The following is a 23,027-nucleotide window of genomic DNA, read 5'->3' on the forward strand; positions in this document are numbered from 1 at the left end:
TGCTTATATTGATATCCTGGTTCAGCTTGTGTTTAATAGCAGCAGAAGCTGCCAAAGTGAAAGATTTGTTTCAAGTTCCCTTGCATCTTTCTGCATTTCCTGCCCTTTTAGGCAACAGTTGCAGTGGACTTCAGAGTAGAAAGAGGTGACTAAATCAATCCCAGATGCTTACAGCAAGCAGCATTATTATCTTTCTGTTGTTATTCTTAGGCAATACAAGATTGGATATTCACATCATCCTTTATTTAAAATAACAAGCTTTCTCTGCCATGCTATCTGTATTTTTCATGTGCATGAAATTAAATGCGTTCTCTTATTCAGTGTCACAATGAGTTAACTTGTCTGTAAGTACAATGGCGTGGGCCTTCAGAGCACCTGCAGATCCATGGCTACACCATTCCCTCTGTTCAAGCTTCTCACACTCTCTCTCTATCTACAAAGTCACAAACACTGATCCACCTTCCTCACTCTCATGGTCTTTTCCTATTGCATCTCAAAATCTTACAGTGCCCTGTAAACCACTTCATGCAATAGATTAGAAACACATGGCTGAAGGGAGAGACTGTGAGGAAAAAATGTATATTTTGCCAGGGATTTCCACTGCTTTTGTAGCTGAAGCTAAGAAAATTGACAGTGCTACACAGCTCTGTGGTCTAGATTCCCCTTCCTTTCTCCCCAGGGGCTGGGTTAAGACTGCTGTATCCACGTGTTTTTCCCATAGCTGAGACTAGTACCACAGAACCCACCAGCAACAATTTGATATGCCATCAATTCTGTATTTGCATTTCACCGTTGAGGCCTACTCTTTTTTTATAGAATCTGGATTAAATTACATCTGATTTTTGAAAGATTTAAAATGTCAATTATCCTGTAATTACTGGGTAACTGTACACTTGTCCTACCTTTCCAGGAAGGCTTCATGGTGGTTATCAAGTTCCTGGGAGGACCAGCACACTACAGATTGTTCTTGGATAATAAGATTTCTGCATAAAATGGGCTATATAATAATATTTTTGCATAGTTTAAGAATTAGTTTCCTCTGAGACAGGGTAATATTCCATTCCATTGCCCAGTCAGTAAATGGGAACAGATTTAATATATACTATTAAATAAATGAATGGGAGTCTGAGAACATCATTTGTCTCACACTGCAGGCCAACTAACATTGTTACAATAGTTTGGTGCCAACATACAGCGTGCCACTAATTTAAAATGCTGGAAAACACTGTGTTATGGTAACATATTATATGCTACTTCCTTCAGAATTTAATTTTAGGGATCTATATCTTAAGGAATTTCTCTCTTCTCTGGAAGACAGCTAAAACATAGTTCAGGAAAGATAATAACCCTTTTGTGAAAACTCATGTTATTTTAAGATGTCTATTATTCTATAGTAGGCTGATGATAAGAATATTAACATAAAAAAATAGAAAATACTTAGCACTTCACACATCAGAACACTGAGCTGTGATATAAAAAGACCTGATTAAAATGACAGACAATTCTTTCTGTGAAAATATAAACCACAGAAAAACTAGAAAGAGAAGGAGGAAATCAGCAGAAGTGAATTTACATGACCAGAACATTGTTTACATGTGATCATGTTTTATCATTTCTTTTCAAATTTTTTTATGTGAGTGCCTAATCAAGTGACTTCTGTCAAATAGCATGGGAAGCATGACTCTATGTCACTCAGTAACATATCTCTTGCAATATGAGAGAAAAGAGCCTGAAACTTACTGCTGCAGTTCATTAGTAATATTCCTTTGTGACAGAAAAAGGCATGGTAAAAGGAAAAGTTAGTGCTCAGTATAAGGGAAAGAGTTTTAAATATATGTCCCTGTATTCATATAATTTTGTTGCTCCGTAGAGTATGTTCCATTTTTTTCCAAGCAGTCAGTTTAAGCTTTAAAATATTTGTCTTTTGCCTCAAAGGTTTTTTTTTTTTTTTTTGTTGTTGTTGATATGAAAAATCGCCAAAATTAGGCAGCTGTCATTCCAGCAAATGTCACACGACCCCACCTATGCCTCCTTTGATGTGTTAATCATTGTTCCACAAAGGCCAGAACTGCCCTGTGTTTGAACATAATCTGTATAATAGACAAGGTACTGCTTTTTCACAAGAGTTTTCCTGCAGCACTGCAAAAACTAGAATAGCTACTAGCTACTTTGACTACTAATAAGGCATGTGGCACCTATGTCCTTTTCTGGAGAGCCACAAAATGCAATGAACCAAACAGTGAGAAGGTATCTTCTAAACCATTTTTCCCGCAAATATAACCAAAAATAGAAGCAAAGGGACCCACTGTCACCCACTGACATATTTATGTTATCCACTGATGACTGCAACAGGATATGATAGAGAAACACTAAAATATGGCCATAGTATAATAATTACTGCTTGTGTTACTGGCACCTAGGAGGCCCTGTAATCAATCAGAAGCCACTGTGCTAAGCAGTGTATGAACACAAAACAAAGCATAAGCCAGCCCTGCCTCTAGAAACAGAAGTCCCAAGAGGTGGTCACAGCATCCCACTATGCAATCTCAGGCAGGTGCTCTCGGTGGGACAGCAAATCACTACTGTCAGCTGTCCTGCCTCCATCAAGACAAAGGACACTGCTGAAGAGCCTGCCAAGTGTGCTGCTTGTGGCAGACCTAAGCTGCTCACTAAAAGATAATTTACAAGACCTCATCTCAATGTAGGTTTTATAGAATGACATCTGTCATTTATTCCTAGAGTGTCTTACAGTAATTTTGTTTCTAACTTTCTTTGTCTTTAGTTCATTACTTCTCTATTTGTATTAATACAGTAAGTCCATTCTCTTGCAGGGAGTTTGCAGTGTTTAGTGGATATTGTCTCTTTTAGGAAATCACATGTGAAAATTCAGACCTTCCTGAACTTTTCTTGAATGCTATTTTGGAATTCCATATGGCAACTATAGCTTTTCCATATGGTATTGCCTTATGAAGTGCCTAGAATCAACGTTTAGTCAGGAGAGAACAGAAAGATAAGCAGAAAGCTGACCCTCTACAGCTGCTGTGGTTCCTTATATAAGCTCCCTTAATATTAGAGCACCGCTCATTTCACTACACCTAGAGATGTGTTTGGAAAATTAATGTTAATAATTTTGAATGTAACATTTTTAAGGAAAACATTCACATCTGATTGGAAAAATTGCAATAATATTTCAAAATAAAAAGAGTATAAAGGAAGCTAACACTCCATTTATTCCATTCTGTAACCACTAGAGGTCAGCTTTGATAATAAACATACAAAATGAAAATTGTTTTATATTTTCCTCTGACAGCAGAAGTTTTCTTTGGCTCCTTCCTAGTAGTAATGAAGTTAGATTATTTAATACCTTATAAACCAAAATATTTTTAAATGTAAAAAAATAAAGAATGCTTTTGCCTGAAACACATTTAATTTCTGTGAAAATGGTACATCCGGTGCAATGTTACAGCTGCATTATGAGCTCCTACAAATACAGATTTTAAAAGATAATTCAGAAAGTATATGAATTTCACTTGAAATGTTTTTAATTAAGTGGCCAATTAATTAAAAGAATCACAGGAGCTGGTTTTCCCCTTGCAGAGTGAGCTTATGCACTAGCAATATGCAAAAGACCAAGATATTGTTTTGCTTTACCGATGAATGACAAATCAGATTAGGAGTATTATTAGGGGAAAAAAAGAACAAAATCCTGCTTATTTAGCAGCCTAAGAAGATAAATTCCTTAGATTCTAGTTGCAGAATAGAGGAAGAATTCCAGATCCCTGATTTGAACACTACCAGCAGCTTGTAATGTCCTACAATGTATGCTGGTACAGATGTGCTATTTTCTGCAGCAACTCATATACTGCTGCATGTGCTTTGAAAAATATTTTCATATTGTGGGAATAGAGGGACCTCATGCAGTGAAAGCACACAGCCAAAAAATTAATTTCTGAGTGTTTGGAACTGAGAGTCAACAGTTTTAGAACGGTGATCACATCAGTGATAAATTACCCCCAAGTTCAGTCTGCAGAACAAATAGACATATGAAAAGCTCCTGGGAAAGGATGCAGGTGACATGAAAGTGTCCATATAAAATAAGACTTCATAGAAAGACTTCTGAGAAAAACTGTGCCAGAAAACAGTAGGTGTTAGTTGTAGAGGAGCCATATAGCGAACAATCATATAAAATCACTCACAAGCCAAAGGTCATCTAATGGAAACATCATATACCAAAGTAAACATACACAAATTGATTTAATATATGCATCTCTGTAGCCAGATGCATGCACACACTGAAAGAGTATCACAAGAATACAGGACAACTTCTTGTGGTTTTTCAATCCTTCTGCTACTGTTCAAGATTTTTGTTTGTTTGTTTGGTTTGAGGGGACCTTTGTTCTGACCTACATTCTTGTTAGGAGTTATTAGGGGAAAATTTTAACTGCTGCTTATACAAGAATAGCATTAGCTCTGAAAATCCGTGAATGACAAAATCAGCTAGCTCTCTGCTACTCACTCAGTGTATAAAAGCATAGGCTATGCCTGCATGAACTGGAAGCTTTTTTCATACTGAAGAGATATTAGTTAGATGAAACAATGAAAGGTAAGAGAAGAAATACATTTTTGAACAAATGCATTTGCTGACAACTGTACTGTCTATCATATATAGTAGAAGCTGAAATACAAAGTAAAACCTGAGATGGAATTTACCTGTAGCTCTTGGAACAAAAATAGTAAAATACTGAGTAAAAAGACAGTCTAAGGGAGTTCACATACAGGGAAAAAAGTCTTAGCTGAAACTAAGCAAGACAAACTAAGACAAAAGCAAGACAGACTGAAGGTAGTGAGGCCTAGCAATGACAAAGACCTAGAGGGTAAGAAAATAAGACTTTACTAAGTCTTCAATATATGTAAGTGAAAATATATCATAATAAACAAATTAAAGTTCTAAAAAGTTTTGAAAATATTAATGTTTATCTACATAAGAATGGGGAAATTGAGATGAACGAACCAGGCAGAGAATAAGACATCCTAACACTGTAAGCATCCAGATCATGAGTAAGAGTTGGGCAAATGTTTGGCAGTCTAAGATGGCCTCTCTTTTACCTCTTGTAAAACACCTGCAGCATAATAGTCCCCAGTTTAAGACTGATGCTATACAAAAATATTTTCTGTCATTTATATAGAAATGCTGCAGTAGAAGAGTGCATGAGAAGCAAAACATCTTTATAGAAGACAAGAAATATCCCTGATCTCAACCAGCTTGTGGCTATAAAACACTGACTTGAAAAGAGAAAGGTGATTTCTAGAGAGGAACAGTCATATTTTTGACAGGGAAGCTACATGAGGGAATGCGCAAAAGACTTCCATCGTTTTGGATTAAAGATCAGTGTCAAACTGCCAAGTTTGGGTGCAAACCAGCACTTAACAATATAATCCAGAATCACCTCATAGATTCATTCAGGTTTAATTCAATGATTTAAATATTTAGAAAATTAATTGTAACATTTCAATTTAATTCGATTCTAAGGTAAAATACTTTTCTAGGTCTTCTTGAACTTTAAAAGTTTAAAGATACTGAAAAGTTCATAGATGCTGAATAAAACTTTAGTCAATACAATGGAAAGAAAATGAATGCAGCTCACTTTAGTCTTGGATTTTATATTAATCAAAGTCATCTTGTGAAAGAACACAGACAAGGCAAAGCTATTATGTCAGCCCAACTTAGATACAGCTACATCTACTCTTCTTTCTTCCTTAATGAATTACTTAACAGTTCTGTAAATATAAAGTAGGTTGGTTGGGTTTCTTTAATTTCACCATACATTAAAGTCTACCTTTGCTTACTACTATATTTTTTATGTGAAGGAAAGAATCAGCTTTTTACTTTAAAGTTTGCTTTTTTTTTCCTGAGCCCTTGGTGTTTTATCCCTGGAATCAGCTGCCAGTTCAGTAATTCTCACATTCTCTTTATGTGTAGCAGATGCTCTTGAAGTTTTTCATAGACATTTATGTATTATGGAGACACTGACACCATAACATTCTTCATAAAGAACACCAAATTAAATTAAAATGATCCTTCTTTATGAGCAACATAAAATATTTCTTTTGAAAGGAAGGAATTTTAGTTTCAGGCTAGAAGCATGAAGTTATTTCATACAGTATTAGCATGCTGCACTTTACAGTTAGAGTTAACTCTTACCTGTTTTTTTCTGATCACAGTACATAAATTACCAGCCATTCCTAAAATGTCCTTGGACAACCAGTCCCACACCCAAAGCAAATAAAGAGGGAAACAAACAAAAAAAAGAAGCAACATTGTGTTTAAAATGGTAATAATCTTGTTGTTTCTAGATGGTGTAAAACATTGCAGAAAGCTTCAGATTATTGCAGAAATTGCTTTATTGCTTTGTTGTCCAAATAAGATTTAGTTTTCAATTAGAACATGGACTGCAGTAAGCAAAAAATGTTTTATCATTTCCACATAATGATCTTGTACCTCTCAAAGGGAAGAAGTATTCACCTTGAAAAATCTAAAGGTAAATGAAAACTGATTACTACTCAGAAAGTAATTATCAAAGCAGGAAGATGTCCAAATGGGATTCCAGTGGAACCTAATGTGAGTCCAGTACTTTTGAATGTATTCAGCAATGACTTGAATATGGAAAAAAAGCAAAAAATGTCCTTAATTGAAAGCATGAAATGTGCAATTAACACAATCATGCTAGAGAACGGGATGAAAAAAGAAAAATCATAAATATGTTGGTAACTGGAGAAATCATCTGATAAAGCAGCATTCAATTCTGTAATGACAAATTCTACAGTTATGCAGATGATAAAAACTTCACAAGAACAAGGCAGAGAGAACAAAGAAAGAAACAAAAAAATCCCAAACTTCATGAGAAGAGTATCAAAGAAAGGAAGAGTCACTAGCAAACAGTTCTGCAGAGTATCTTGTGCTTGGTAGTTCCACTAGACTGCAAACCCAAGGCACATTCATGCTATTTTCCAAAGAGGCTAACATCAAACTAGGCTACATAAATAGAGGCATGGCAATCCCCAAGGGATACAGTTGAAAGCGACCTTACAACACTGCATTTAAGATACATCATCTTCTCTGCTCCTCAGAGGGAATATCCCAGGCAAGTGGGGCACCACGATTCCACTTTAATTTGCAGAAGACTTAAGGCAGGCATTGAGCATGATTAGAAACACAGGAAATAACAAAAAGAGAAACCCTAAAGTAACTGTGCTTATTTAGTCTATAGAAAGGGTCCCCAAAGGGGCTTAAATTACAGCTTTTTTAGAGGTGTTTTTAAAGCCCTTGAAAATGCATAAATAGTTTGTTGTCCATATCCACTGTGGTTAGGCCAAGAAGCAACCAATATAAAATAGAGTCATACACAGGAAGAATTCATAAGAAAAGGCAAGTTAAGGATTAGAATGGGAAATCATGGCATTGTCTAGTTTGATCTTGGCAATCACCTGTCATCAATGGCAGGCACATAATCAGTTCTGACATATAACAATTGTGGGGATTAAATATTCTTGTCCCCATTGAGCCTTTATCCAGGATTGTACAAATTCTTTTCCTTTATGACAGATACAAGGCCTGTGCTTTTGTAATAATGATTTTTAAAAATCTCATTGGGAACTCTAACTTCTATTAGAAGAAGTACTTTAGTACTTTATTAATTAGTACTTTAATAAGGATTCAAAGTAAATGTGTTTACTTGTGTCACTTGTACTATGATGAGATCCATATTAAAATATAGCAGTATTCTTTCTTTTCATTGCAAAAAAAAAGTCCTACAACAAAACAGTAGATAGTTTTAACAATTAAAGTATACGCCTATGTCTAACTGTAAAGTAAAAATAGCAAAGATAGTAAAAATAGACATTAACAGAATGTTGGTGAGGAAAAAAAAATTACCAACTGTTTATCAACTTGCTACATGCATTTTTGAAAACAAGAAGTGTAAAGGCAGAAATGGAAGTCTCTAAAGAATTAAGAAGTAAAACTTTCAGAATCACTCAAAACCAAATCGCATGTATTGTAAGAAAAAAATAAAATCATGCATTCCATATTTTTCAGTGCATCACAACTGTGAAGAAGAAATGTTACCATAGTAACAAGGTTATCAGTAATTATTATATATAGCTTATTCCTTTTTTAACAGGGAGTTTTGAGATTAACCTTTTAAATACTCCTTTGACACAGTGTGAAAAACATGCTGCTCCAGAAATATGGTGGTGAGGGAAGTTCCACACTGTTCTGAGAGAGAGATTTTGTAGATGATAGACAACATCATCTGGTACAACTTAAGAAACTGCTATTCCATGCATCTTCCTACCATTAAACCCAAATACCCTGCAATTAACCGATGTACCACTGCAGTAATACAAACGAACAATTGTGCCTAAAGGGGATGAAACAATCCTGGTGTAAGAATCTACTTAGGGAAACATAAGAAGAGCATATAAACCTGTTCCAATAAATAAAAAAGCACATTCAGAAACAGAATTTGTCATCTTTATTAATATATCTATACATTTAAAGGATGAGAAAAGACAGCCCTTCTAAGCCTCACAGGAAAAATAATACATTCCTAAGACTTTCTTGGAATACAATAATAAAAATATTGTCACAACACAAGCTTATGTGTACTTAATTGTCTAGAACATTCCACTGTCCAATGTTAAATACTACTTTCAGAGTATGCATGAGTAAAAGTTTTTGTATTATACAGTTTTCTCAAATGACAAAATATTTTCCTTATTGTGTTGTTTTTTAAAAATTCACAGTATTTATATTTTATTTTTATTATGAAATCCTTATATTTATCTTATCAGAAAAATAAATATTCCTAAGATAGTAGCTATTTAATGATTGTAAATCATTAATCTGACAAAAATGGAAAAAAAAAATCTCAAATGACCAACAATCTCACATGCCGATTCAGGACCCACCTTCTATTAGCCATCCATAATTTCCCATTTATCTCTAGGGGTCTTGAGACTTTGTCTAAATTTGCTTATACCCAGTAGAGGAAAAAATTAAAAAGCATTACTGTTGATAGAGATTTTTCAATTATCTGTCTGTTCCAAAGCAGGCATGTTTCACAACTGTGCAGGTAAATGCAATAGTGAAATATGAGATTATATATGAACAGAAGTTCACTTTGTAGCAAGTGTAAGAATACTCACACTTGTGGACTGAAGGTTACTGTTCTCACCATCACAACCACCAGGATGACAATGGTTAGAATCAGAGAAAGAAGAGATGCCTGTAAAGGTAAAAACATGACTTCAGTCAGTAAGCTGCCGAAAAGTGGTCCTTTGAGTAGTATAATGCCTTTGTTAATTATTTAGACAAAGTTACGACTGGGAGTTATTTTCAATGACATACAGAACAATAAACCAAAAATCAACTGCTGTTATGATTTACCTTTCCCAATTTTGCTATGTCTCGATATAAAGATATTGGTAAGGTAAAGATGATGGTGGTAAGAAGAATTATGAAGTGACGGTCGGTAAGCACGCTATCCACCCCAACTAAAGCAAAAGAGAAAATAATTTATTTCTTTAAGAGACTAACCTAAGGAAAAGATTAACTACATTTGAAAGGTTAAAAGTAAAAAACTGTTGGTGATCAAGCTTTTATTCTCTTTACTCAGGCTAAGTAATACTGAAAACTGGGCATTAACTAACACTGAGAAAGCCATGCACAGCATGGGCAAAAACACAAGAATTCTGCAAATTCAAACCAAATGCATAACATATGGGATATATTAAATCAAAATTGCAAAGTCTGGATTCCTACATATAGATTGGTATTAATGTCTTTCGTTATGTCTGGGTCAATGCTGGGAGACTGCAAGTAAAAAATTCTACTGCTTTCTGCCATTTAGTCTTGAGAATTTTTTGATATTCTGGGTTGACATCAACTACAGTGCTGTTTAGGATAGCATTGTTCTCTAAGAAATGGCCTAAAATAATTTTGAAGTTTCTTCTGGGCAGCTGCTTTCCTGCAATCAGCCAGCTTCCACTTGCAAAGCAGATTACCATGTGAAGGCACCAATGTTGTTATAATATTCCATGCAATCAGTGGGAGTTTTTTGCATAACTGGTGGGTTTTTTCAAGCCAATGACAACCTAAAATAAAATCTCCAAGTTTCAGTGAGGCCACCATAAATCATTGGCTTGAATGAATACTTGATGAAAAATTATGGCTGGAAAGTGACTGGCAATTGACATGGAAAACTCAGTGTTCTGTCTTCTCTTTTCTTTTGGGAGATTATAAAGCTTTCCCACTTCTTTCCAGTCAGGTATTCTACCAGATAGGTAATAAGATTTGCCATGCTGGGGATTCCCCCTATTACAGAAGTCATATTATATATAAATTATTAGATATTCACTGTCACTATCAATTTGATCAGGTATTCACAGAACAACAGAGTGTGACAATTAAAACTACATCCACACCATTCAGGTTTCACATGCTGAAAATAACAGTTCTCCTGCGGAAATGAAACAGTTCATACTAATTCACATTTCCACTTCACTACAGACATATTATCTCTCAGCTTATTTTCCCAGTGAAGAATGTTTTAACTTAGCTGCTTTTTTACTAAAGTAGATATCAAACAGGTACACAAATTGCTCCACTGATGTTGCTGTGAAAACTTAAGAGCACAGGAAGGAAAACACGGGGGTATGAGTTAAAAAGCATTACATTCATTATGTTATTCACAACTTATCCAGAACTATTAACTAGATGAAGTACAGTTTTGCTATTTAAATTATTATTATTATAGAAAGTATCTAAAAAAATTACAAAACCAAATTGTAAATACACAACTGTGGAAGACTCAATTCTATTTGCTTAGTATTTCACTGAAGCATCTAGCCTCTTCACTGACACTGAGTCCACTGATAGCCAAGGACTAGGATTCATAGCTTTTATTTGGGAAAGGCTTATTAAAGAAAAAAGAACAAACTCAAAAAAACCCACCCATGGAACTATGCTTCATGTTCTTAATTTGAATTACACTTAAGAAAAATGAAGATAAATAACAGGTAATTCCAAAATACTTATGATAAGCTTCTGTTCAATACATAATCTCCCATTCATAAAATTTTGAAATGCATCTTACCTCCAGGAATTCTCTGAAAAACTTTAGTTTAAGTGTCTCCTATCATTATGTTGTAACTGACCATAGCTTAAGGAAAATAAGATTTTTGTTAGTACAAGTCATATGCAAAATATTTGATTAACACTGAACACATACATTTTGTAGACTTCAGGATTATATGCCACTATCCCTCTAATAGTCTGGCTAGCAGCAACAACTTGTAAGTTTCAGGTTAAAAAAAAAATTAACACTTCCTTTTTTTTTTTTTTTTTTTTTTTTAAACAAGTACAACCAAAGCATTAATGCAGCCTCATAAGCAAGGCCATTGTGCTGAGTGGCCATATAAACTTACTTCAGAAGAGGATAAAAAAGGCTTTCTAAAACTGTTTGTTTCAAATAGCAATTCTTTGTCAGTTTACTTTCAAATGCTTGCTTCTATTTAGTAAATTTCTGCGTGTTGTCTAATAATCAGTTCTGCAATTAAAGGCAAAGGATTTTCTAGCTCATGCAAAAAGCTAACAAACTCTTTAAACAAGAAAAAGGAAGGAGAAAATAGATTAAGATATGGACTTTGATTCCTCCCTCTCATTAATAAGTGCTGTGGCCTTAACACTCATTTCATTCTTGTCTAACTCTACACTAAGAGCACATAAATTTGTGCACATGTGTATGCATACACAAAATATATTTATACATTCCCATGGTCTTCAGCATTTAGACAGCAAATATGTAGGTACTGACCTTGACTATACATAAATACTCAGCGCTGTGAAATTGCAAGTCAACAAATCTACTTAAACAAATTAATGCAAACACATACAAGTGCATAGCCATAGCTATCACTAAGACCTTTACAATTATTTTTCTGTATTATCAAGGGTTTACAATGGAGTATTGGTTTACAAAGGAGTATAATTAAATGTGTAACACTGTTGCCCTGCAGTAACAATAACTTGACACCCTTAAAAATCTCAGGTATCTGTAGCCAGACCCAAAATAGGAATTTTGATCTGTGACTCCGTGATCACCAAGTCCAGACTCTTGATATCTCAAGTCATCCCATCTTGCAACCCCACATGTGAAAATATTAAGATTATTTAAGATTTGATTGAATTTTGTTGCTGCAGCAGGGGACATTCAGAACAGAACTTTATTTCAAACTTATGGTCTAATAAATTCCTGCTGAGATGTTACCTTTTTGTTCATTTACTATTTCTTCTTCCAAGGGGTCTCAACTGCCCAATTTCCTAGTACTTTGTTGGATACGAGGCTGAACTAATGTTTTTGAAAAGCAATGACAGCACATAATATTCTATCAAGACCTAAACAGTGGCTTCTCCAACTACAGTAACATTGCATCTCTGAAAATATACTAAGTCAGTATACTCCTAAATTTGTATTTTCCTTTTCTTTCAGACACATCAACTTTGTGCTGTGATACTCAATCTAGAACAGATTCTCCTTTGATATTTTTCTAGCTACTTTCGTCATTTTCGTATGTGTGATCACGCGTTTCTGTATTACATTCAGTTAATTTCTATTATTCTGATCCTTCAATTCATCGAATTACTCCTCATTCTTCAGAATCCACAAAATAAATTTAATTTTTTTTAAATAGCAAAGAAGCATATACAGTACATTCTTTATACAGTTCTTAATATTCAATCAGTGAAATGACAAAGTAATGTAAAAAAGCTTGTTACTTATAAAAATTAAACATTTATATTTTATGTGATCTTACCAATAAATGGATATAAAAACTGGAGAATTGAAAGGATTAGATAACCTACAAGACCATATGTTTTTTTGACCAGCTGTTGATAGGTTTTGGCACTGGACAGATTTCCTCCTTTGATCAGTAATATAGTGGAATAATCTGTAAAATATTTAAAAAAAGATGATAAAGACAATATGAACCAACTTGTGGTTGATTACTTTTCAACTTATATCACTCCTCTAACCAAAAAAAAAAAAAAAAAAAAAGGCCATAAGAAGAAAAGCAGTGACACTAGGAAGAGCAGGGATGAGAAATCTCACAAAATCTCTCAATCCTCTAAACACAGGAGCTATAGGTTCATATCAGAAGAATACTTAAAATCATAGTACAATTAAAGGTTTTCATTCTGCGGTCTATTTTTAAAAGTAATTTACAACCCTCTCAGGATTCAGTCTCTTAATTAGTCCATTCTTAACAGTGGACCTAAACAAGTGATTATGAGGGCACAAATAATATTCTTTTAAATGTTACCTCAACTAGGAAACTAACACTTCATGAAAATAAATGCAGTCAAAAAGCAGCTTCATATGTTGTACAGTATAATTCTCTACTTCTACTAATCTGCTGAAGAGGTTAGTGAGGTAAGGAAAAAATTAGTCATTTTTATTGTCATAGATATACTTGTTTAAGGTATCATTAAGCTCAAGATAAGCTAAAATATTGCATGACTAATTTTATCTTTACAACAGAAACTGCCTTCAAAGTACCTGTGATTAAGGCAACCACAAACAGTATTCCTAGAGGAAAACCAGCTTTCTTCATTGAATATGGCAATCCTGCAAAGCAGAAAAAGAGATATTCTAGAAGACTCTTTCCAAAGATTTATTTGTTAGAATCAAGATACAGAAAAACTCAGATTTAAAAAAATGCTAGTAATCTCCCAAATTGGACCAGCATGCTTCATAACCTCAAAAAGATAATTTTCAGTGGACAAAGTGTTGCTTAAGTATGAAGTTTAGTCAGCATCTCCCCAACCTTTCTGACCATTATGGCCAAGAGACTCTGGGGTATTTATCTCTAAAGTGTGGTCACAACTGACACCTCAGCATTTTTGCAAAGTAAGCAAATAAATACAGAGAGAACTCTTGAAAAACAGGAGCAGAAGTTAAGGATTCAGTATTATTTTTCCCCAAGCTGGATAGTCATGCATGAATAAACAAGGCTGAACACAGGATAGTGAAGAAAAGTAGATTTACCTATAATGCCTGATCCTATGATTGAATTAATAATGGTAAATCCAGCTGATGCCACATCACTGTTTCCTCCTTTATTCCTGGGCTTATTAAGGAGGGCTGCTTGGTCATCTGTTTCTACCTATTTCAGGAAGACAAGAAAAACATTATACGTGAGAAAAATAAGTGAGACCAAGTATTTTTCACATAGTCTATTACAGATTAAAAAAAAAATTGTCATACACTCAGGTTTGTAGAGGCATTTTGATAAATAAATCCCATTTTTTTTTCAGTGAGAAATCAAAGGGGTATTAAGCAGCTAATTCCTGTATAAGTCTGACCCATAATCTTCTGTAATTCTCCAAAAAATAAGTGGAAGGAAAAAAATATATATAAACTCAGAGGTAGGCTACTAAACAAAGACATTCTTAGTCATGTTTCAAAGACAGAAATGTGAATCAAGTATTTTTGAAAATATTTTGGCTAATACAATTGGTCAGTAAAAAAGTCCCTGAATCAGGAAAATTAAATTATTTTAAGATTTACTAGTAAAGCATGCCAACATCTTAACATACTCTAATCCAAGGTTTTATCCAGTATTTTAAATATTTCTGTGCCATTCAATGGTTTAGTTAATTATGAATCATTAATGACACTATCAAATCAACTAGTCCCAGAAAGTTTCTGTGGGAAAGAACCAAAGTTCAGAGCTCAATATGTAGCCAGTAGCTTCAAAAATTAATGTTTGCATCTTCATAAAAGAACTGTTCGACAAACATGCAGTAATCCTCTCCTTAGATCACCACTGTGCTGCCAGAGAACATTTTAGAATTACGCATCAGAAAGATTGTATTTTACCTGAAGTTGTGAAATACAAGAGAGGAACAAGAACTGAATGAATAAAGTGCTTGCCTGTGTTCTGTGTGCTAAGTATGAAGGTAAAACCAACATTTCATGGATGCAGAAGCCTCTTTAACATATATAGCAAGTAGTGTAAACTCAAATGCTTGCCACTAATATTCCTGGGAAAAAATAAAATTATTGAAAAATCTAAGTAATCTGTAGATAGACACATAATTGACAAGCATAAGATTGCCTGCCTCTAGTAGGGCTGCACATTTAAGTGGAACCTTTAATCCTCAAGCAGCACTAACATAATACTGTCTCAGCTCAAAGGCCAGTATAGCGTGGTATCCCATTTCTGAGTGATGTCCGTGAAAGGTGCCTAGGGAAAAGCATAGGAACATAGGAGATAGCTAGTTAGCAAATAAATTTGCCCTCCAAGCTTTCCTCAGTTTGTGTATTTTGGACTTCCCAAAGTGGTTATGTTCTTGGCGCATCACACTTCTAAATGGACAGCTGCTTGATTTTTCCTTTTTAGAAACTATGCATAAGTTTTAGTATCTACAATATTATGTGGCAGTGAATGCCGCGTTTTAATTATGCATCCTAGGAAGAGACTGGTAATTTAATTTGTACCAAACCTGCCATTCAGTACTTTCACTTGGGTGTCCCCAAGTCTTCTGTGTCATCACAGAGAAACTAAACACTACTTCCTATCTTCTTCATATCACATAGTTTCATAAGTAACATTCTCCCTCAGCTGTTTCTTATCTAAACTTGTGCTACATTTTTATTTCACCACTGATTTCAGCAACAGAAGCTGAAATCACTATCTTTCTCTCCTGAAATTCTCTCTGCTAAGCGAACAGTACAGGTGAAATTGCACTGAATAGAACAGTCCAGGTCCCTCTCTTCATTTGTTACGAAAAATTAACACAATGTGCATTGCTAAGCCCCGTTCCTTTTCCCCAGCTGGAAGGGACATATTTCAACGAACAAAAAGAAAGGGCAACAAAAGGTTGTGACACAGGTGAAACGGCTCCTGTGTGAGGAGCAGCGTCCCCGGCCTGCAGACAGGGGGGATGCCAGCAGCGAGCCCAGAGCTGCACAACGCGGGAGCAGACGCCTCGCGTTCGCCTCTGGCAGGGTCATCTGCTGGGCTCCCTGCGAGCCATGGGCACGCCAAGCACCCGCTGCGACAGCGCAGCAGCGGCACGGCAGGAGACGATGGGGCACGGCAGGAGACGATGGAGCACGGCGGGAGACGGGGCGCTCAGCGACATCGAACTTCAGCCGCGCCGAGCAGCCGTCCTTCCCCGGCCTCACAAGCTGAGGTCCCGAGTCCGCATTTCCCCCCCTGCCTGGTATGTAGGAATTTCTTCCTCCTACGAAACAGAGATGAAAGGGCCATCGCTGCCGGCCGCTGCACCGCGTTGGGGACGTTCCAGCGGCCGGTCGTCCTGAGCCGCTGCCACCGGCCGCGGTGCCCCTGACTCCCATGCCCGCCCCACGAGCCGCAGAGCGCAGAGGAAGCCCGGCGGGTGCCGGCGGGCCCGCTGACCCACGCACAGTCCCACACCTCGCCTGCCCCCCGTGTCCGCCCGGTACCTGGAGATCGGCGGCCGGCGGCGGCTTCGCGACCGGCGATAGCTCCATAGCCGGCGATAGCTCCACGGCCGGCGATAGCTCCATAGCCGGCGACAGCTCCACGGCCGGCGATAGCTCCATAGCCGGCGATAGCTCCATGCCGGCGGACACGGGGCGGGCGCGTGCGTCCCTCGCGGTGCCGCCGGTCGTGGGGCGCCGGTGCCGCCCGGCCGCGCGCCCGGCACGGGCTCCCCTCAGGCGGGTTCCCCTCAGGCGTGCTCCCCTCAGGCGGGCTCCGAGCGGGCCCGCGGCGCCTCCGCCGTGTGGGAAAGGCGGCCATGTGCCCGTCCGACAGCTCCCGGCCCGGCCCGCGGCTCCAGAGACCCGCCGGAGCGCGCTCAGGTGCGGGAGCACCGCCCAGGGCTCCCACGGGCGGGCGGAGGCTGTGGGACGGCGGCCACTCCTCCGGACGGCCCCTTCGCTGGAAACGTTCCAGAAAGTGAGCGCCTCTCTGCCTTGAACTTGTAAGTCTTCGAGTTCACCCAATCCATGTTTACCCCGAGAGCGCCAGGAAAGCTTTCTCGGTGGGATATGTAACAAAACCAGGTCCGATGTCACAGCTGCTTATTTCTGGTTGCTTTTCAATATCAGCGTTGTTGGGAAGACCTCACTATTCTCCTCAGGGAGGATAATCTGCTGTAAAGAGTGATCAATCAGATATAGAACATACTGAGGTTCTAATCAAAGTATGGGAAGAAGCCAAACTAATTAAAAGATGCAAAATGACAGCGCTGAAAGTTTAGTTGCTAGATATCGAGCTGAGACCAATCAGTGTTTAGCAGAATACACTTTGGAAGTGTGGAACAAGCCATACAAAGAAACACATCTTAAACCCGTATGACATAGCAGGCTTTGATAAAAAGTTGGAGGCGGTAATTAATTTTGTGAAGTATTGCTGGACAAAAAATGTAGAGCCTACAAGAGTAAAAAAACCTACCTAACTTTAGGAACTTACTCCAATTACTGGAGGGCATCATCAGAACGTGGACCCAAAATTTTCAACAAGATTAAATCATGATGGGGAAAAAGATGCCTGAAAGATGACAACTAAATAGCAGAGAAAATAGAGCGTGCTAATTTCCTTTCTGTAATCTTAAGAACTCCTATATTTGATAATACTTTGCTAGGGTAAACTGTGGTGGTTAAAGGAGCACATGTGCTGTGCTTTAGTAATTTTGTCCCTAAAGATCTATGATGCATATGATTTAATATGGAGAACAAAGTGCACATAAAGAGCATATATGACATTGTTTTTCAATAGCTTAAGCACATTAGCTTCAGCCCCTTTCCAAAAAAATCTCTAATCATCTCCATGACAAGCTACAAGCTGACATGTATTCTTGCGTGACTAGTCAGATGACGTGACTCAGCAAAGAAACTTTGAGAGGCCTAAGATGCAATTCCTGTGATTTGTAGTAATGTTATTTCTTTCTTGGACTGCACAAAGAATTCCATGTGAAACCGGAGAATTAAGCTGCTTTAAAGCAGACTGCAATAAACCATATAGTAGCTTTTCAAGATAGTCTTCTACCCGACTCTATGTTTAGTACTGTAGCAATTTCCTCACAAGGCCTCTGTATCTAACACCCACGTGCTCTACATTAGTGCCCTGAATAATGTGATTTTGTTTTAATTCGTATTTGCAGTGTGTATTAGTTGCCTTAGAAAGTAGTATCTGTTTTGTGCAAATACTTTCTCCTGTATAACCTTACAATTAATCAGATACATCCTTCAGGCTTTTTTTGACAAATCAAGTCAAGCTCCCACTCCCCTTATGCAGCTCTTAGTACATAAGGGGGCTGGTGCCTGAATATGCCACCCACCCACTTATTTAAGAGTCCTAAAATTTTACTTCTATTGGTCACACTGGCATGATTCCGAGTAGTGTTTATAAACTTATAGTTTTAATTCAGTATATTAGCAGTGAATTGGGGAAAGGAATGGGCAGTTCCCAAAAGATTGTGCAGAGATGCTTTTCCTATACCATGAGAGTAGTTTTTGATTTCTTCGATTGCTCTGTGCTTTTTGTTGTGCTTTGGAATGTGGTTACTGTCTAGAATGCTTAATACTGGTTTTAGTCTTAGCTTTAAGACTTGCAGTACATCATGAATAAAATTGCAGGGTGCACTGCAAGTCCATAATCCATTGTTTACATTAAGTTCTTTGGGAGTTTGCTGTAGGACAGTTTGTACAATTGTTTACCCCTCTGGTTGTGGTGCAGGATCAAGCTCTGAAGGATGCCAACACAATTAAACCACAGGAGACAATTATAAAAAAAAAGCCAAACAAACAGATGGCAGCTTCAAAAAAGATAGGCACAAAGGAATTTGTGCCTAAAAAAAGAAACAGAATGAACCATAAATTTTCATGAAATGTAGAAACATACTAAGGAGGCCCAAATGTGTTAGAGCAACAAACACTAGAAAGGAATCTTTATTAGTACCTTTAGTACTTATGAGCAGAAATTTTGCAAAAGAATCCTGAAGATCACAGAAATGTAAGGCTGGTTGGGAAGAGCAGTCACAATAAAACCAGAACAGAGTGTTGTTTTTTGTTTACTGGAGAGTATCTTGAGAAATTTTTCATGGCAAAACACTTTCTACACTTTCTACAAGGAGGACTAGAGAGAGAGTATGCCTTGAATTGAATTATCAATAGAGTGACTGGAACACAGAACAGTTGTTTCCCTATTGGGAAATTTAAACTGTTTCTTGACAAACTGACGAAACAACAAGAATGTTTGCAGAAGATACTAAATGCTAGAGATAATGGCTGTATTGTCAATCTGTTTTTCTACAGTTTTGAGAGACTGTTGTGAGACTAAAGTTATTAGAATACATCACTTGCATCGAAGATATAAGCAATAATGATTTGGGATGCAGTAATCTTGAAATCATAAATTAATTAGTGGGTGGGGAAGATAGTGCTCAGTTTTTGCTTTATGTCAATGGTACTAGTGGTATTGGAAAATGGCACATGTGACATGAATATGGCTGCCTGAAAGAACTCCAAGAATGATCCAGGAAACTACCTACAAACATGCCTGACATCCCCACTGGGTAAAGTGTACACAATTAATAAATGATAGGATGAGATGGCATTGAACATTCTTGGCAGAGCTTTGTAGAATAGCCTACACTGTTGCAATGTCTACTTTGCCAGTGTTACTGCTTGAGAACTAGATTTCTAAATGCCAATGAAACCATTGTCACTTTCCCAAGCATTAAATATATTAAAGCAAACAAGGTATTAAAAAAAAACAAAACAAAGAAGAGTCAATACTATAAGCTCTTTGTCTGCTCCAAGAATGTCTGAATCATCTGAAACCATTTAAGATTAAAGATATAAGATCAGACACAAAGTAGGCCTAGAAAAATGTCATGTGATGCAAATTGACATATAAAGACTACATTTTCTTTTATCTCTAAATGAAGGAATAAAACAGAGGAAAATGAGCATTCTTTGTAAGGAATGATTGTTATAATCACATGACACTTTAATGTCAGATTCTGTAGTCCTTTGTAAAAAGATCAGCAACATTTTATTTTTTAATAGTGTCTTTGTGGCAAACATATTTAAAAAGGACTAATGTTTTCAACAGCAAATTAATTTAGTTGTGAGATACATAACAGTCTGACAGAAAGATTTTAGGACCATTTTTAAAAAAGATTTTGTTGAGAAATGTTTGGTGATGCATGTGAGAAACGAGTGGAAATATGGAGAAATATGGAACCTGTCCAGCTATATTGTGCCCCCTGCAAGAACAATCAGCATTACAAGGGGAATGCAACCTCCTAATATGACAGCTGTGGGCAGTCTGCCCATGTTGCTTAGCTGATGAGCTTAATAAATACCAAGCACCTGGTCTCCTGTAAGGGCTATAGAGCTTTATAGAAGCTACTCAAAAGAATTATGGTTTGAGGAAAATGTTTATATCCTAAAACTTCTATACTGGTCTTCATAAGAACCTCTAGTATTTGTGAAGTTAGTGGACAAAATAATTGACCTGGAAGTTATTAGTACAGTATTTCCTCTCCTGCAAGTTGAAGGTACCATAATCTGTTTTGGAGAAACAAAGTCTTTAAGCTTATCGTTGATAAGTCTTCTGTAGACAGTGTTGCTAACCTTTTGTTGATGGTTCTCATTGTGGATCCTGAGGTTTTAGTCTTACGTGATAACATTTTCTGCCTCCTGTCCTGCACTGTTATGGTCAACGGAAGCATATGGAGGGAAAACAAAATCTTAAACTGCAACTGGTTATGCCTTACTATTGGTTGTGACAAATAATATACCATTTATTTAATTTGTCACGTAAAACCAAGTAGGAGAAATGGAAGCTTTACATATGAATTTTTCTTATTGCAAGTTTGAAATGTAAACTCATTGTTTGTCTCTCTGATTCATTAACTTATAAGATCTGTAGCTGGGAAAATAAAAACTGAAATTCTTCTAGTTCAAAATAGCCACCATGAAACCTAGAGAGCACACTGCTGTTGAAGAACTATACTAAGGACTCATAAATCTGGACTGGGAACTACCTTGTTGGGTTACTCCCTGTAACTCCTTCAGCTAAAGTGTATGAGTCTAAAAAGAACCAGTTATTTGCTTTCCTAGAAGTTTCTTTCATATTTCTAGAAGCTTGGAATGTTTTTCCTTGTGTACTCTTGAATCACAGGAGCTCTACAGTTGTTTCTTTACTATAATTGAAAAAGTAATTAAGAGAATAAATAGTTGCTTAATATTACAATTACTTGAAGGTGAGTGCTGTGACAGCTGTGGGTTAGCAGCTAACTGTGCTTGTGTGTAACTAAGGGTCTATGATTAAAGGGGACACCACATTTTTACCTGCTGGACTACCCTTCTTGGGGGTGGGGAGAGAGGTTGAACAGGAGTCGGTTGTGTCTCCTTGATTGTTTACTGGGTATGAGCTAGAATTTGAGTGAGGAGGAAGCTACTAAAATTGGGATTTGTTGGAAGTATTGCTAAAACATTTTAGATTAAAGGATCTAAAGAGAAGTAGGAGAACTAGAGGCAAGAAAGTAAGGCACAAGCAACTGATGACTTACTAGCTATCAGCTTGCCTGAAGGCATTCAGTGTTCAGAGAACAAAAAGTAAGGCCACAGTGGCGTGTTTGGCAGGATTATATTTATATTTGCATTATACTTAGAGCTGTTTTTGTGAAGTATTCATAGATTCTTTGCCTCATGCCTGGTATTGATTTATGCTGAGTGTAATGGCACTGCGTTATCCATTTGTTAGCTTAATTGACTCAGTTCTGTTTCTGATCTGTAGCAGAAGATGCTAATATTGCATGTGCTGGTATTCTGCTGGATGTTACTGATTCACTGGTTACGTGAAGCCATGTGCAATCCTCGAGCTTTCACAATAGTATTTTTCCAGTGCCTTAACAGATCCTATACAGAAGTAAACCAAGTTTCTTTGATTACTGCTTATGTGCTTTTATTTTCAAAGAATTAAATTAGGTGTTACAGTATTAATTTCTGTTACTAGTACTTGTTGTTTCAGCTGTGCTTTTTGTCCTTTCATCCTTGAATGTCTTCAGAACAAATCCTAGTCAATGGCATGATTCCCTTCCTTTTTAGGGAATATATCTTCTGTATTTTCTGAAGTTAACAGATTACTTGCAGTTGTATAAAAATGCTGCCCTTAATATGGTACGCTCCTGGTTTATTTGAGAAACTAAGGTCAATTTACTCAACATTTTTCTTCCAGTGTAGAACACAATATACTGTTAAGTATAAACAGACCCCTTTCCTCATCTTTTGACATGCAAATCCCTTGCATCCTTAATACACAATATGGATTCTTCCCTGAAGTTCTTTATCTCCTCTTTGCAGAACCGAGTGGTTCTTGCTCAGTGTCCCAGGGTGACGTTATGGTGTTTGTATCTCCAATCGTGTGTTCTGTTTACGTTTGATATTATGTTCTGTGCTTTCAGAACTGACTCTGAAAGTGAAGGTTTGTTTTGCCTTGTTATCATCTGGTTCACCTCCCCCCATGGTCTGCTGTCTAGAAAAGGCTAGGGCTGGCTGACTGGCTTTGCTTTGCTTGCTTGCTTGGCTTGCTTGCTTTGCCTGCTTTCTTGCTCTGCTTGCTTCCTAGTTAGGTTAGCTAAGCAGTCCAATTCTTTCCCTGGACTGTTGCTTTTTCCTTTCCTCTTTCTGAATATCATCCAACCTGCTCTGGACTGGGATCTGGGAAACACCAAGGAACAGCAGGAGCCTGCATTTTGTGATCTGCAGCAGCCATCCCCAGTGCTGGAGAGCAATCCCCAGCGCCCAGACCCGGGCGACCACTCCCAGGAAAGACTTTCTGGATTTGTTCAGCTCTTCAGAGGGGTGAAAGAGTTTTGTTGTCATCTGGTGTTGTTAATTGTTTTGGTGCTGGGGAGTGCTTTGTTCGTTGAATAAACAGGTTCTTTTCCACTTCTC

The 23,027-nt window shown here is 37.1% G+C and overlaps 2 protein-coding genes across 2 annotated transcripts in view; both read right to left on the reverse strand.

Annotated features, from left to right (window-relative positions):
- The window catches only part of COBLL1 (cordon-bleu WH2 repeat protein like 1), a 105,693-nt gene extending 94,514 nt beyond the window's left edge, over positions 1-11,179 (reverse strand). The window contains exons 1-3 of the mRNA XM_072932156.1: positions 11,157-11,179; positions 9,449-9,555; positions 9,208-9,287 (exon numbers count right to left, since the gene is read on the reverse strand). Coding sequence (XP_072788257.1) covers positions 9,208-9,239 — 32 coding nt within the window. The 5' untranslated portion in view covers positions 9,240-9,287; positions 9,449-9,555; positions 11,157-11,179. The remainder of the gene's footprint in view (positions 1-9,207; positions 9,288-9,448; positions 9,556-11,156) is intronic.
- A 1,217-nt stretch (positions 11,180-12,396) lies between these two features.
- SLC38A11 (solute carrier family 38 member 11) lies at positions 12,397-17,227 on the reverse strand. Its single transcript, XM_072932163.1, has 4 exons — positions 16,536-17,227; positions 14,109-14,226; positions 13,620-13,688; positions 12,397-13,011 (listed from the first exon to the last, which is right to left on the reverse strand). Exons 1-4 carry the CDS (start codon positions 16,671-16,673, stop codon positions 12,863-12,865), a joined length of 474 nt encoding a protein of 157 aa, XP_072788264.1. The 5' UTR covers positions 16,674-17,227; the 3' UTR covers positions 12,397-12,862.
- Between the last annotated feature and the right edge of the window lie 5,800 nt (positions 17,228-23,027).

This window comes from Taeniopygia guttata, chromosome 7 (assembly GCF_048771995.1).
Source record: "Taeniopygia guttata chromosome 7, bTaeGut7.mat, whole genome shotgun sequence".
Classification (NCBI taxonomy): domain Eukaryota; kingdom Metazoa; phylum Chordata; class Aves; order Passeriformes; family Estrildidae; genus Taeniopygia; species Taeniopygia guttata.

Bases quoted from the DNA above. Each gene is read 5' to 3' on its own strand.
- SLC38A11 (XM_072932163.1), bottom strand. From the start codon at position 16,673: ATGGAGCTATCGCCGGCTATGGAGCTATCGCCGGCCGTGGAGCTGTCG. The intron at 14,227-16,535 runs GTACCGGGCGGA...TTCCTGAAATAG, and splicing joins CGCCGGCCGCCGATCTCCAG to GTAGAAACAGATGACCAAGC. The intron at 13,012-13,619 runs GTACTTTGAAGG...AATATTTTACAG, and splicing joins TGTGGTTGCCTTAATCACAG to ATTATTCCACTATATTACTG.